The sequence below is a fragment of the Centruroides sculpturatus genome, unplaced genomic scaffold, assembly GCF_000671375.1.
Source record: "Centruroides sculpturatus isolate CEXI.00-Female unplaced genomic scaffold, Cexi_2.0 scaffold56, whole genome shotgun sequence".
Lineage (NCBI taxonomy): Eukaryota > Metazoa > Arthropoda > Arachnida > Scorpiones > Buthidae > Centruroides > Centruroides sculpturatus.
The window spans coordinates 541,993-558,862 of NW_019384586.1; the positions used below are offsets into that span (position 1 = coordinate 541,993).

At 31.0% G+C, this 16,870-nt stretch overlaps 1 protein-coding gene across 1 annotated transcript in view; it reads right to left on the minus strand.

Annotated features, from left to right (window-relative positions):
- Positions 1-15,237, minus strand: part of LOC111624613 — a 25,645-nt gene extending 10,408 nt beyond the window's left edge. Inside the window, exons 1-3 of the mRNA XM_023367511.1 lie at positions 14,971-15,237; positions 5,674-5,891; positions 512-625 (exon numbers count right to left, since the gene is read on the minus strand). Coding sequence (XP_023223279.1) covers positions 512-625; positions 5,674-5,891; positions 14,971-15,043 — 405 coding nt within the window. The 5' untranslated portion in view covers positions 15,044-15,237. The remainder of the gene's footprint in view (positions 1-511; positions 626-5,673; positions 5,892-14,970) is intronic.
- Between the last annotated feature and the right edge of the window lie 1,633 nt (positions 15,238-16,870).

Consider the following 16,870-nt stretch of genomic DNA (forward strand, 5'->3'; position numbering starts at 1 on the left):
ATTAAAATTTAACTACAAACAGAAACATTTACTATTTAGCCTATATATAGTTAAATTAATATGTATACAAATTTGCACAACCTTTATGAAAAGTCTGCTATTTAGACTAGCATTGCTATGCCATAAAACTCGTTATTTTCTCAATCCATATTAAGTCAAGTATGCGAGATTCTACTGTATTTTAAGTGAATGAAACCATTGATTTCAATGAGTTCCTGCTATTTATTTTTACTACTATATCTACTATACTATATTTTATCAACTATATTAGCAAAAAAAAAAGGAATCAATAAAATGCAAAAGTTATCACTGACGGGATTGACAGCTAAAAGTATGTGGTACCGGTACATACCTGTTATCACATACCCTTAGATAAAACAAAATCAATTTCATACTATCTGAACATGTTCTAATAAGAATTTATTCAAAAATTTATGTAAACAGCAAATTTGTTTTGTTAGAACATTTAATTCTTATAATGAATAAATATATTAAATTACACAACACTTACATCTTTGAATGCAATTCCAATATTCCTAAGTGGGAAATTTAACTGCATAGAAAATGCCTTTTTCAACTGATTAACAACATTTTCTTCTAAATTTCTTTTGGAATTATTAAATACCTACAAATAAAACAATAAAAGAAATGTAACATTGAACATAAAAACAAATAATTAAATTGCATAATTTAATACATTAATAATATTACAAGAAAACATATAAATTTAGAATGCTTGTCTTCACACACACACAATCAAATATGACATGCAAAACTTTAATTAGGTGTTAAAACATACTTAAGGATGCAAAACAAAAACAACTTAATTATTCTTCAACTGCTTTTGCTTGCATCAATGCAAACTTCTTCAGGCATTGAGAATGGAACAAAGCTTATTGATAAATGTTTCTTTCAATTTTTAAAAAATTGAAAGAAACACTCTCTTTATCAATAATTTAAACACAGGATTTAAATACAGTACTCTATTAAACACTCTTATATCAGCACAATTCTGTAAGCTAATATACTGAGATAAAGTTTCTGCTCCAAAAAAATGTTATTAGTCAAACCTGTCTATAACAAAATCTGTATATAGCAAAACCCTGTCATTAATGAAGAATTTTGTTGGTCCCTTAAATTTTCTGAAAAAAATCTATGTAAATTCACCTGTATACAGTGTAACTTGTCTAATGTGGAAATAGAAAGTAAAATCAGGTCTTATAACAGAAAAATTGGTATTCTCTGCCATGTTCAACCAGCTGATGCACAATGTGAAAGGTGTATTTTAGGAATGAGAAAAGGGTCTAAAGCTGTACATTCTGCCAGGCTCAAGTCACGGCTATAACACTTGGCCTTATTGCATTTAGTTGAGTATAGACAGCACAATAAGAGATTATACTTAGGCAATACTAATTATCATATTTTAGGGGAGATAGAATGACAAGATGGGATAGTTCTGTAGTATTGAACATGAACTGTTTTGGGGAGAAAAGCTATTTAGTGCCTTGGTATGCTCATTATTTCAGAAAAAATCCCAAGACTCTCCAAAGAATCTCTAAAGTAAAACTGTGTGAGAGTGACTATGTATTAAATCCATAGATTATCCATCCAACCCTGTTCTACCTTTGCAATCACCCAGGATAGAGTTCACTTTTATTTATTTAAATGCTCTTTTTTGAGAAAAAATGATGTACAGCATTAAGTGTAGCAAAATTACCCCATCCTGTTACCCTGGCTCCCTAAAAACAGAAATAGTGAATATTGACCAAGTGCAATCTCTCATCAAGCCAATTATCTATATTCATTTGTTGGTTCACTCCACTTCCTTAAGGTGATACCATGGCTGCAAAAAAATGGTGTTCTGTTGATCTTAACACCAAAGTTATGATTCTGGAAGCTCATCAAAAGAAGAACATGACTGTGAAGCTAATTGTGGAAAGGTATAAAATAGGAAAAACACATGTAAAACTAAATTGTCATTATTTTTGTCATATGCAAATTCAGCAGATTGCTACCAGCTTCCAAATTACTGGTTTATGACATTTTGAAGTGAAGAGAAGAGATCATGCACAAATAGTTGAAGTGAAATGGTTCCATGAAAAGAAAGTCTAGGAAGAATGACAATGAGGAAATTAACATTGTGATTTGAGCCTTGATACTTTAAAGTTCATCTTACTTAACATCTCACAAGGAGACCCTATGGCTTTGGGGAAATGGATTTTGATGATCTTTGGTGTAGAGGTAGAAAACTGGTTTGATTCTCTTGTGTACACTTTTTTCCTTTTATTTTTTTTATTCATAAATACTTATAATGTATTTATTTATTTACTCAAAGTATTTACGAATAAGTATTTATGAATAAAAAAAAAAGGAAAAAAGTGTACACAAGAGAATCGAACCCGAGCACTCAAGCGTACGAGTCAGGATTGTTAACACTCAGCCACAGACGCTCAAGAGAAAGTACGCATAACTTATATATAAAATGCTAAGAAAACTTTAAGTTTGCTTTTCTTGATTATATTTGAGTACTGCACTTTAGTATTTTACAGGTAGTATCCTCACATGGTTTAATACCTCTACACCAAAGATCATCAAAATCTGTTCCCCCAAAGCCATAGGGTCTCCTTGTCAGTACTTTCCTTTGTTTTTTTCTTACAATATAGGACCAGAAACAAACAGATTCTTAATCCTAACACTGTAACACATTAAAGTAAAGCACCTGTTAATAAGTGTTAATAGTCTTGTATTAATCCCCTGATAACTTTGGGTCAATATCCATGTTAAATTGCCATTTGGATGATGTGTCTTAACTCTTTGTGCTTGTTGTTGATGTTAGATGAATGTGTATGATCTTTTTTATTAATGCTCTGAAACTTGCCAATTTATATGAGTACAGATCTGATGATATGATTGGGATAAAAGATTATTGATATATAGGTTTACATTACACAGATGTTTGACCCTTTGTTCTTGAATGGTAATACAGTAGAGCATCAATTATCCGAATGCCAATCAACCAAAATGTCAGTTAACCTGAGAGCTTTCCAGTTGGACTGTGTCATGCTGAATCAAACGTTTTTGATACTAGATTAACTTCTAAAGTATAATTTTTTTTGTTTTTATATTTTTCAATATATTTATTTGTACAAAATAATAAAATAATTTTTAACGATACAATAGCCATGATTATTATTATAAAAATTTTCATTAGGCTTAACATCGACAAAAATTCAATGCAAAGCGACACACAATGGAGAAAAATTTAAATATGGGAGATATTAATATACTATTATTGGGATATACTAATATACTATATTAATAATGTATTTTTTCGTACATAATCAGTTATCCAAAAAAATCGATTTTCCGAATAACCCCAGTCCCCAATTGATTCAGATAATCAACACTCTACTGTATTGACATCTAGAAAGTGCACACTATTGTTGTGCTCTTGCTCTAGGCATAACCATAAGCCTTAATTGATGTTGTTGATGAATTTTATGAACTCCTGTGCATCTGGTTTGCATGTCCATATGATTAGATCATCATCAATGTACCTAGTATATAGGCTGATGACTGGTTCAAAAGCTGAAAGGACACTATTTTCCAGATGTTCTAATGACTAACACAATATGCCCAAGAGGTGACTTCCCATCAGCATATTTTTGGTTGAAAAACCGATCCTTTGAACTGGAAGATGTATGACATGACAGACACTCCAAAATGTCTTTATGATATTTATTCAAACCCATTACATATAAAAATAGGGTTCTATTTTTATGGACGTGTATAATGATTCAATGTAACATACAGTGATGTATGTGTCTTTCTCTACTTGTAATTCACTTAGTTTTTCCAGACATTCCATGAAATTCTTAATGGTTTGGTGGTATGAATGTAGATGGTTGTTGATAGATTTGTTGACAAGCCATCTTTATCAACCATTCAGGTTGATAAAGATGAATTGTCAACAATAGGGAGTAATTAGTTTTCTGTTTGTGCACCTTGGCCAATGCAAAAATTTTTAGTGTTGACAATGCAGAGATAGAAGCATTCTTTATATGTAATAAGTTTACCAAAGATGTCTTAGTAAAATGGATGACACAATTTTGCAATTTATGTAGGAATTCTGGTCGTGCCTGACTTCATTCCATGATTTTAATGAATTTCAGGATCCATTTTCTGTATGTCAATATACTATATTAATAATGTATTTTTTCGTACATAATCAGTTATCCAAAAAAATCGATTTTCTTGATCTTGCCTGTCCTACATATAATGTCATCTTTCATCAGCATTCTAGATGTTTTGAATAAATCACAAATAAGGGAAGATTCTGGTATATTCTTAAACTAGACTTCCATCTGTAGATTTCTTTATTAATATCGTTTAGTCCTTCTAGATGTTTAGTCCCTGTTTAGTCCTTCTATCGTTTAGTCCCTGTTCTAGATGTTTCAAACATCTAGAACAGGGATGTCCAACCTTTTTGTTTCTCTGGACCACATTGGAAGATGTCATGGAGTTTTGGGCCACAAGTATATATAATATACTTGTGTATTATGTATAATGTATATTCAAGGATTAACATGTCTAGATTATAGTAATAAGTATTAAATCTTTATCATGAAAAAGGATATTTTAAAAAATTATTTCTACAGACATTTCCAATTTTTACTTAGAAATAGATAAATTAATTTATTATAAAGGAGACAAACAAAAATTTATTTGAAAAACAAAGATAACATTTTTTGGCACAAAATTTACAAGATATTTACAAGCAGTGATACCTCAAATTGATTTTCCATGGTTTTTGGTTACGTTTTTATTGTTTTCTTTTTATTTACAAAAGAAATAATTAATATTTCACACCAGATTCTTTTTTTTTATTATAATATTCTTATGTTTAACCATCAAATCAAACAAATTTTTCCAAGGCATAAAATTAAATTTTTAATCCTTTGAAGATATATAGCACTCTTTGAAAGGCAATCCTCAGTGTTATTTGAAAAAGACAAAACTATAACATTTTTAATATTTCATTTGTATAAAAACTATAAACAAAATAGCAAAATCTCTTGTTAAAAAAAAAAAAAAAAAACAGAAAAATTACATCAACTTCTTGATTGTATAATTTAAACATAAAAGATTAATTGGTGAATACACTAAAAACAAAAATAGTTCTATTTTTATAAATAAAATATTGTGATATTAATGAAAAGATAATAAAAATACTTCATTAGAAAAAAATTTAACAAAATATGCCTGCTACGACTAGGATTTTTTAACAAATATTGTAAGTGTAAACACAATTTTATGGGAATGTTATATTGATCTCTGGTAGATAATTTAAATCCATAGATCAATATATCAGTCTCTAGCTTATTAAGCAAAACATCTATTGAAGAAAATAACAGCTTCATTTAAATATTTCAAAATAATCATCACATCTATAAAATTTCTTTATTGAAATTAAGCAAAACTTAATTTAATTTTAAATTACATTTAGACATATAAAGTTTTGAAAAATTATCTAATTTTATAATCTTTTGAAATATATACTTATTTATTGAATTTGGAAAATAAACATAATGAAGATATAATTCTAATTAATCTGTAAAATGAAAATAAAAACACATTTTTATAAATTAAACAACTTCTATAATTAATACTTACAACAACTAATTTATACTGATTTGGAATCAAATTAGGATGCAAAATAGTATAATTTGGCACATCTTGCTTTGGATAATAGTCACCTTCAATCAGTTTATCATTATTTTGAAGTTTGAAGGGTAAAGATTTTGCTAACATTTCATCTCCTGTATAATAATTTTCCTTTTGTGGAGTAATTTCTACTGACTGTCGAGAAAAACTGACATGTCGGCATTCTACTGAAAGAAAACATAAAATTATTTTAAATTATCATTTCATTCTTTAAAAGAATAATTATATTCTATTATGATAAGTCAGTACATTAAATTAAATTCTATTATTATATACTACTATTTTTATGTCAACTGTAATTGCAATTAATTACAGATGGCATAAATTAAATTACATTTTTCTGTTTACAAATTATTAATTGCAATAGCAGAAAAAGAATTTCTCAGAAATTAGAATACTAAAAATTATGAGAGTATGTCTTATCAATACTTCTACCATAAAATTTATATAAAATAAATGAATAAATATTCATTTTAACTTTGTAATGTGAAGCTATTGTCACAGTTATGTTTATATATAACTATGATAGAAAATAAACCCATAATCATATGAAATTAATATTCAAATGATCAAAAGGTAATTTGGACTAAAGATAATTAGTTCTTTAATTCAAATTACTTAATCTCTGTATACTTAAGTAGCCAAAGCTACAGCCCAATAATGAATCTAGCTTTATTATTTGATCATTGTCAGGAATTGCAACATCTCCAATAATTTCAAGATGATTTTCTCGTTAGCTTGGCAATATTGCCACTAAATGGTATCTTGGCACCAAGCTAGTAACGAATTCAGACTGTTGTGCTACACAGTGTTACAATTTTAGTCTTTTTTAAATTAGATCTACATACTTGCAAATCTTTACAATGAAGAATAGCTGGGACATTGGTAGAAAAGTGCTGATTTTTGAATAAAAACACTGACAGAATAAAAAGTGAAAAAAATTCTTTATTAACAGTGATATTGCACAATGCTTATATTAAATAACTTTAATAAACAAAATTTAATGTAATCTCTGCATATGATATCTTATAAAAATATTGCCGTAAACACTATCAAAAATATAGCAATAGGTTAACATCAACATCACAATTTAGAAAATCCAGCAAGTTGCTTAACATTCCCGACAACATTTAAAATTGTGCGCAGTACCATCCATTATGATATTTTATTATTAAAAACTTTTTATATTTTTAATTATTATAAAATGACAAAAAGCTTAATTTTGAGGGTAGGGATGAGTTTTATAAGAACATTTTAAATGTTAATAACAAGTAAAATCGTCATAAGTCCAACCCTACTCGAGACACAACACATGGCTCTACTTTATCTCTCCACTCCATTGACCTCTAACTACCAAATATTTAATAGCATCAATCCCAATTTAATATATAAAAATATCAATCTTGATTCTTTCCAAATTGAAGGAATCTGAGAATGTCATTCTTATTTGTTTCAATTGTTTGTAATAAAATACATACAATGTCTTTGGCATACATATTGTTACTAGACTCATTAAATAAAGTATTTTTGTGATAATAGCAAATTCTTTAAAAATGCTGACAAAAGGAGAATGTGGCCTGTCCACTGACAGAGCATACGAAACACTGATCATTGGCAACTATCAATCTAGTCTTCTATTTTTCAATTCCTTTTGTAATATACCTTGACAAATATATAACATCACATGTAATAAATAGCATTGAGTGCACTAACACCTAGTTGTGCTTAGCAGTACTACGGTATGTACCCTTATACTTAATAAAGATAGATAAGATAAGCCAATAGTATGGGCAAAATAGTTACTTTTAATTTACAGTAACAGGTTTTTATTGTTATTTTAAAATAACTTAAAAATAACAATTGCTACTAGTGCTGTGCAAAGACTAGTTTGACTCCACCATAAGACCATTATTTTCCCAAGTTGTGAGAAAGGACATGAAAAGATTCATTATTGTATAGTCTTAAAATATATTAAATTTTTTTTTTGTATTAACTTTCTTTGTTCTACCACTTCCCTCAGAATTGTTTCATTTGTTTTCCATTCAGTCCAGCTTGTTTTGTTTACTCTCCTCCATATTCATATTTCTGCTGCTTCCAGATGGGTGCTTTCCTGGTGTCCAGTATTCACTTCAATACAGCAAAATGTTCCAGAGAAATGTTTAGTAAATATTTTCTTTGCTTCCATAGTTAGGTGTTCCATTCTTGCTTCATGAGCCCTATCCTTTTCTTGATCTCTTTCATACATTATTATTTTCTGTGATTTCACTCCTTATATAAGTAAAATTTCTTAAAGATTTCTCCCACACCGGGTCATATACAACAAATATGTGTAGTCTTTAACCAATATCCGGCGTGAAAATTCCAAACTAATATTGGCAAACGCTTTTGATGCCCCCTCCTGGGCTCTTCTTCAGGCCAAATTTAATGTACTGGATTCTTAAATCGAATATTTTTAAATAAGAACGTGCTCTGTTACTAGAAGTTCAAATAAGGAAAGTAATCACATGCCTTTCCAAATTATAATTTCTTTATAATTTATATTCATGAAGATATGTTGTGCGCATCTTATAATAATCTCACATATTTTATAATCACATGCCGTTTCTAAAAATAATTTTAACTAGTGGATATACAATGTGTGCATCCCATAATAATCTGGTGTATCATATAATAAATTACGATTCATCATCCAATAAATACTGCCACGCTGTTGAGAGATTCATTTCTTCTTTAAGATTGATGATTAGTTTGCAATCTGCTTTGTAAATTTCCATCGCTTCCAAAGTTCTTAGATGTTCATGATGACGAGTGGTGTGGATGATCCGTGCCTCATTAAAAATTGGGGTTATGTCTGGGTTTGTTGCATATGTCGACAATGCTGTCATATATTTGTGTGGGTGATGTCTGCTTTATGTTCCTTTATTCTGGTGGCTAATAAACGTTTAGTGGACCCTATGTAAATTAGTTGTCTTTGCCATCTATCGTCTATTAAGGGAATGGTGTATATTCCTGGTAGCCTGTTCGGGTTATGGGCGTCTTTTCCGTTTCTTAATAAATTATATATGGAAGGGTTTCTTCTGTATGTAATTTTAATTCCTTTTTTCTTTGCAATTGAATTATATATCGTTTTCATTTGTGGGTTGTACGTTACCGGAACCCTTTCCATATGTTCTTTATCATCTGCTCCTGATGTCTTTTCTTCATCTGTTTTACTGTTTATGTGAAGGCGTTGATTACATAATTTGTTTATTAAGTTGTCATAAACGTGGTCTTTAGCGACATCTCTAATATACGCTAATTCTTGTTGTAGAACGTAGGTCGTGGAAGAGTGGGAATAGACCCTTTCTACCAAAGTCCTGAATGCCGCTACTTTGTAAGAGTACGGGGTCACAGGAATTGATGGGTATGTATGATGGTATAGTTGTGGGTTTTCTATAAACTTTTGTTTGTATTGTTCTTTCTTTAATTTCAATTTCTATATCCAAGAAGTGGATTTTTTCATCACTATGCTGCTCTAATTCCAAATAAAGGCCATAAGGGTTGTTGTTCACGGCTGTCTTAAATTGTCTTAGGTCTGGTGGTGTTTTCCAGCGAATTATAATGTCATCTATATACCTACCATACATGATTATATTTGAGAGAAAGAGTGGTAGGGTTTTGGTTTCTAATGCCTTAATTACCATTTTGCAGATTATGGGAAGTCCCCAGATAGTGGACTTCCCATAGGTACTCCTCTCTCTTGTGCATATATGTTTCCTTTGAACTGGAATACCGAACTGTAACAGGCTAGATGGGCCAATTCCAGTATATCTTGGTGCAGATTAGTATCATTTACTTTTTCTATGAGGAAATCTCTGAGTGCACAAAAACAAGGTTGTATTTTTATCAAGGGGTATAATGATCTAAAATCCCATACTGTGGGATTTTAGATCATTTCGTATTCTGGCTTGTTTATGGTTTTGAGTTTTAATATCAATTCTTTTGGATTCAAGATATTGAATCGGTAGTTTACTAGATGTGCAGACAGCATATTATGAAGAAATTTTTCAAGTTTGATGATAGGAGCTCTTCCTTTGTCTACTACAGGTCTTAGCTGTTGTCCTATTTTATGTGTTTTGGCAAAGGCGAACATATTCGATTTAAGAATCCAGTACATTAAATTTGGCCTGAAGAAGAGCCCAGGAAGGGCATCGAAAGCCGTTTGCCAATATTAGTTCGGAATTTTCACGCCAGATATTGGTTAAAGATTACACATATTTGTTGTAAAACTTACTTATTATTTCTGTCGATCCAGATTTAGAGTTTGTCTTCCCAGTGTTTGTTTCTATTACCATTACCTTTGTTTTCTTAATCTTTAAACCTCAATGATGTAAGTTCTCATACAGTATACTAAACATATGATTTATTTCTCTTCCTGAATTACTCATTGTTACTGTATCATCAGCAAATCTGATGCAGTGTATCTTTTTCCCATTTATCATTACATCTCTTCATTTTATGTATCTCTACGATGTACATATTAAACAGGTGAGAAGAAAATGAGCAGACCTGTCCTATGCCCTTTTTCACATTGGCTTCCCTCTCCACCCCATTGATATTTATATATGTATGCTTGTTCTTGCATAACTGGTAAATTATCCTTTTAATCTAACAATCTACAATCTAAGTTTGCCTTCTTCGTAGTTTTAAACAGCATATCTCATTTCACTGTATCGAATGTCTTCTCTAGATCTATGAATGTCAGATATGCTTTTCTGTTCATTTCTAAGCTTCTTTCTAGAATCATTCACAATGCAAAGATAGTTGGACTGCCATTTGAAAAAATTGTAGACCTATAAATTCCAACTGTCATCAGTCCACCTGTTCTTCCTTAAATTAATCTAGAAAATGGAAAAATACAGATGAAATCCAAGATCAGATATGGAAACCTTAGAGGCAGGAAGCACCAATTAACTATATACAGTCGACCCCCCTATAACATGAGTTCCTATAGTTCGGATTCCTATATGATGGTGAAAAAATTGTGATAGTATCCGTACAAACATGATAAAAAAACTCTTATAATTCAGTAAAACGTCATCGGGCAGCCGAACTACTTTCCGTCGTCCAGCGCCACACTACGGAGAGTTTAGGCGGGTAAATTGAGTTTACTATCGTCTGCACAGTATTATATATAAATTATATATAAATTAGGTACTGTACATATAATTATATATTAATTATATATAAATTAGGTACTTTATATATAATTATATATTAACTTAATTTATTGTAACTTTATTATAATTATATATATACTTTCCACCGTCTAGCGCCACACTACGGAGAGTTTAGGCGAGCTATCGCCTGTACAGTATGTAAATTAGGTACCGTAAGTCTAATACAGTACTGTAATTTTATACATTTCTTGTGAAAGAAACATTTCTTATTCAACGGCCATAAAAATTATTTATATTAATGATGTCTCCAAAGTTCAACGAAGTTTTTGCAAAAAAATAACTTATCAGAAATTGCGCCCGCTGTTTGGTGCGCTGCTCCGCGATGAAAACAAGCTTAAACAATGGCGACGTCGAATCGTGCACACTCGGTAAGTAATCCTACAATTTTTTGTTTATAGCATAGTTTATATGGATTATTCCCAAAAAAAATATACGTATTTTGGAAATGTTGAGTCGAATTAGTCTAGAAATCAATTAATTTTATGGAAGAAAACCTTTCAAACAACCGTAGTCCGTAAACTTCACACGTGTCGGGCTGTGATTGGCAAGGTCTCCTAAAACATCAATTTCATAAAAAACGGAACTTATCTACCATGTTATAGGGGGGGTTGACTGTACAAATATCCAATGCAAATCAGAAGTTATGTTATTTCAATTCAAAAATTTTTCCCTGAAAGCAGTTAATAGATGACCGGCATAACTTTATTGTTAAAGGAAAAGTATGATGTACAGGGGCAAGACACTACTAATAACTTGAGGTGAAGAACATGTATTTTAAATTTAATTAATTAAAAATATGATTAAAAATTGCAGCCTGGCATTGTGACCATATCACAATAAATAATTTCTTTCATACCTATACTTGCCTAGAAGCCGAACTGATCTTCCAAGTAATTGTCTATTTTACTTTGTATTCTGCCTTTTACTATGTACAGTAGAATTTTCGTATGAAATAAAAGAGATATTGTTGTGTAATTCCAACATTTCTATTTTTTAGGCAAGGTGATAGTTCTGCATTTTGTAAAATTGCTCAGTATCTCACCTGTTTCATAACAGTCAAATTACTTTATATAATTGTTTTTCTTAACTTTTAAAAGCTCTACAGGTATGTTATCTATTCCTGTTGCCTTCTCCAAGCTCTGTTTTCAAAGTGCTTAGTTATATTTTTCTTCTAATAATGATGGGCCTAAATTTTCTCTATCAATTATATGTTCATTTTCAATGTGTCTAATTTCATCATTATATAATTCCTCCATATACTATTTCTATCTGTCACTAATTTCTTCATTGCTTATTAAAATTTTGCCTTCTTTGTCTTTGATTATAGTTGGCCTTGATCTTATTGTGTATAGGAGCTGTTTGATCTTATGGTATGATCTGTCTTGTGACCCCCTCCTTATATCCTCCTCAATTTCCTTAGATCTTTTCTCCATTCATCTCTCGTTTTGTATTCTGCACTCATCAGGTATTTCATTTTCTATTCTCATTCATCTTTCTGTGTTATACTTCTTCAGCCTATTTCTGTTAGATGTTAACAGTAGTATTTCCTGTCATCCAAAGTTTTTTCTATCAATTTTCTACTTCCTAACAGACACCAATACAAACCTAATAGAAATCTATATCATGTAATGCAATTACATATGACAATAACACCTATAAACAAATAGCAAGAACATTAAATATAAAGTAGCATACAAATGAAACCCAAACATCTAGTCCCTCCCTAATCAGAAATGATAAGGAAGGGGTGAATAAAGACATTCTACTAAAAGTATATACCATTCCAGTAAATGATACCAGAATTAATCAAACCTTAGAACATACAGGAGTAACCAGCCAGCCATTAACAGAATAAAAGAACATCAAGTCTCCGTAAATTATAAATTACGTAATCAAATTGATTACGTTATTTATCTAATAAGTAGCATAAAACTAGCCCGATAGATTTTCGGCAGTCTGTTGGTTGTAGCTATCAAGTCTCCATTTCTGATACTGCTTTAGCTTCATATGCACTGAATGGCCAAGTAAAAGTGCTATTTGATGACACACAACTCATTAATCATATAAGGAATAAAACTAAGGTAAAAATCTATGAAACAGGTGGAAATTTACAAAGGCAATTATAGAAAAACAACAATAAACTTTAAAGACAATGACACTCTTTGCAAGTGCGTGGAGATCTTTTTGAAATTTCATAATTGAGGCAGATTGTTAGCAGATTGTTTGCCATTTTTGATTAATTTCAATGAGGAATCCAAAAATGTAATAAAAAACAGGTGTCCATGACTTCATTTTCAAGATATAAGGTTGAAGCATGAGCATGTACAACAAAGCGCTATTGAAGAAATCACACTTTGTCAGGTGATGTCCCAAGGTCACTAGCATATCTTCTATGGACTTATAGAACCAAGTTCATTCTCAAAATTTGATGGGCCAATTTTACTAAAACTGCCATTTTTGTTAATTGTGATGAGAAATCCAAAAATATAACGAGGGTCAATTTAAATGTAAAACATAGGTGCCTACAACTTCATTTTCAATATAGAGTGGAAACAAAATGACATCTGTGCTCCCCAACATAATTGAGCACATTTAACAGAATTTAGTGGAGAAAAATAAAAAATTAGCATTGCATGTGCCTAATGGAAAATAGGTATGAAAAACAAACAAAAAACATTTTTTTGTTTGTTTTTCGTGTTGGTGTTGATCTACAAGAACAAAGCAATTGCCATGGATTGCTTTCTTCTTGTGGATCATCTCTCCATGTCAGCAAGCACAAGAATCACTTTTCTTTTTGGATCGACACCAATTCTATTGCAATACAACAAAGTTACATGACATCCTAGTTTGAAAAATATTCCTATAACTTATGCCAATCAAACTTCTGTTCAAACCCAATTGAATTTTTATTAAATTTAAATTAAATTTTGTCCTATTTTAAAACATCAACTTACCCAAGAACGGCTAAAAAAATACAGCCGGAAACATTTGTAAAATATTTAAGTTTATTTCTTCAGAGTAATTAGTGCCGTTTCTTCGGTAATTGATATTTTATGCAAGAATTTATCCAGTTAGTAAACACAGTTTTATAGACGACTACTTCCACCTTAGATACCATTTTACCATTTAATACAGAAATATGCCACAAAATCTCATTAACAACAGCAGCACTTGCATTTGTTGATTACACTTCATAATCGTAAAACCAAAAATAGACATCTCGTCTTTAATACACAAAATAAAATTTTAAATACAAACATAGGACCATAGCAGAAACCATATTTATATACCGTAATTATTTATATAGAATTCAAAGGAAAGCTGGTTGAGAAGTACATCTGGAAGAACCGAGTTGGCACTTCGATCACATCTACATAAACTACATCTCAATTCAAAACCGTTTAAAATTACACGTGGGATTTCTATGAGATCACCAGCGGCAAAACAACAGTTTCTACCAGAGCATCGAGCAGAGGAGAGGCGAGAAGTAATTGGAAAATATGAGGTCTCACACAGCAGATCCAAATAGTTTTATCACTCCAGTCGACCCCGAAAAAATAACTAACGGTCGGATCAAATATTAAAAATAAACGAGGAGGAGCAAGAAACTCATTTCAATTATATATTTTTTAAAAATCACAAATATTTACGAAGGAAAAGCACATTCTTCTTCGATTTCGGCAAAAACGTGTACACAATATTATAAATAAATATTTTGCATAAATTTCGACTTAATAAATACAGAAAATGTACAAATTTATTTTCCGATAGATTCATAAGCAATTAATTCGGAAACCGAACGACAACATTCTCATTTCTTTTCAACAATTCAGTTTTAATAAAAACTACACGAAAAGTGACATTTACATGCAACGATTAAAGCGTAACAATCGGCACGAATGAATTAAATTTGAAAGATAAAAAACTGTATATTAATAAATATCAAACAGTTCGCAGATATCGATCATTGATTTCGTCCAAATACGACCTTGACCGACAACAAAAATCAATTAGAAATCGTTCTCACCTGAAAGTCTCCATAGAACAAATAACAACAACGTTAATTTCGATAATCCTAAATATTTACTAATAAAAAGCATCGTCGTTAAAAATCACAGCAACAGTTTCACCACCGGCAACATATAAACACGTACGGTACGTCTACTTTTACATTATCCTTTAATATCTCACGGCCACGACACCGCTTTTCGGACACGACACCAGATGGCGCTTGGCCAGACTTTCCATATCGTTTGACTGACTTAAACGTCGATGGCTATATACAGTATATAAATATTTTTTATATAGGTAACCCCCGTATAACACGGTAGTTACGTTCCAAAAATTTGCCGTGTTATGCGAATCCGTGTTATACGAAACAAAGAACTAATACGAAAAGGAGGGTTAGGTTCCAAAAATTAAAAAACATGCTAGTATATTTTCATAATTAAGATAAATATCTTCATTAAAAATTTTTTAAGTGACACATATTAATATAAATTAAACAATATTTTCTTCGTCATCACTAAAAACACTATTAATTAACCGAGAGCGTTTTCTTTTTGGCAAGTTATCCTTATCCTCTGAACATTTTTCTTCATTATCTTCAGATCCATGCTTTACCTTTTGCAAAATGTATGTAATTTTAGATTGCTTGCTTCTAGTTAAAATGTCTTTATAAATTTCCTTATATGGTGCTAAGCACTTATGAAGAATAAAGCAAGTATGGAATAAGAGAAAAACATTCGGCAACATCAGAAGCAGAAGCGTCGCGATCTGGCAACATTGAAACAAGTTTCGAGAAGGACCACCTGTATTGACAGAAGGCGAGAAGAGAAAATTTACATACTTAAGTACTAATAGTTCACGAAAATAATAATTTTCATGAACTATTATTAGTTAAGTATGTAAAAATTTATTACATTTCCTGTTGTACGAGGGTTTTACCCAATTCTCGAACCGTATCAGAGTGAATCCGTGATATAAAAGTACCGTGTTATACGGGGGATAGTACCAATTCTCGAACCGTGTTAGAGCGAATCCGTGCTATAGAAGTGCCGTGTTATACGGGGGTCACCTGTATTTAGTTTTCCCGAATTTTCAGTATAGTCAATGTAAATTTTGAATATTATTAGTTCTTATTATAGAAAATTTTAAAATATACATATATATATTATACAGTGAAAACTGCTTAGGCGACCACCTGCATTCGACGGGCACCTGCCAAAACGGGCAAAAATTTCTGGCACGGAATAGTTTATCCATAGAGTCTTCGTATAAGCTACCTGTATTAAACGACCACCTGTGTAACGCGACCGTGGGCAACGATTTTTGGTCCGAAACAACATACAACACCTGTAATAAGCGACCACTTTCGTGAATGTATTTGGTCTAAACTATTGTTCAAACCCATTTCAACAACGTTTCCACCTCCTAATATAATGAACTAGCTTATCCGTCGCGCATTGCTGCGATCTCAGAAGAAAAAAAATTCAAGCAAACTCGTTATGATAAAATTAAATTTTCATTTTATCATTTTTATTGAAACTTATTATTATTATTATTCATTTTCATCGGGAAAACATTTCACAGTGTCGTTTCAATTCTATTTATTTATTGGAGTGTTTGTGGATACACGATATTTTTTGTTTATCCGTCTGGTGCGTACACGAATAAATCGGAAGGTTTTTCGACGCGTGAGCCGGCCACATACAGTTGTCCATGCGAGAAGCACGAATTCTCCAAATTTAGCCTACACACTCGCTGCGATTGTCAGAAGTGCGATATTCCCCATTTTTATATATATTTTTAAATCCTTTATAATTTTAATTATTTAATTGCTCCTTCCTCTCTTCCTTGGCATGTTGTGAAATTTCTGATAGTTGGATAATAAACCGTTTTATTGTAATTTGTCTTTTTAAATTATT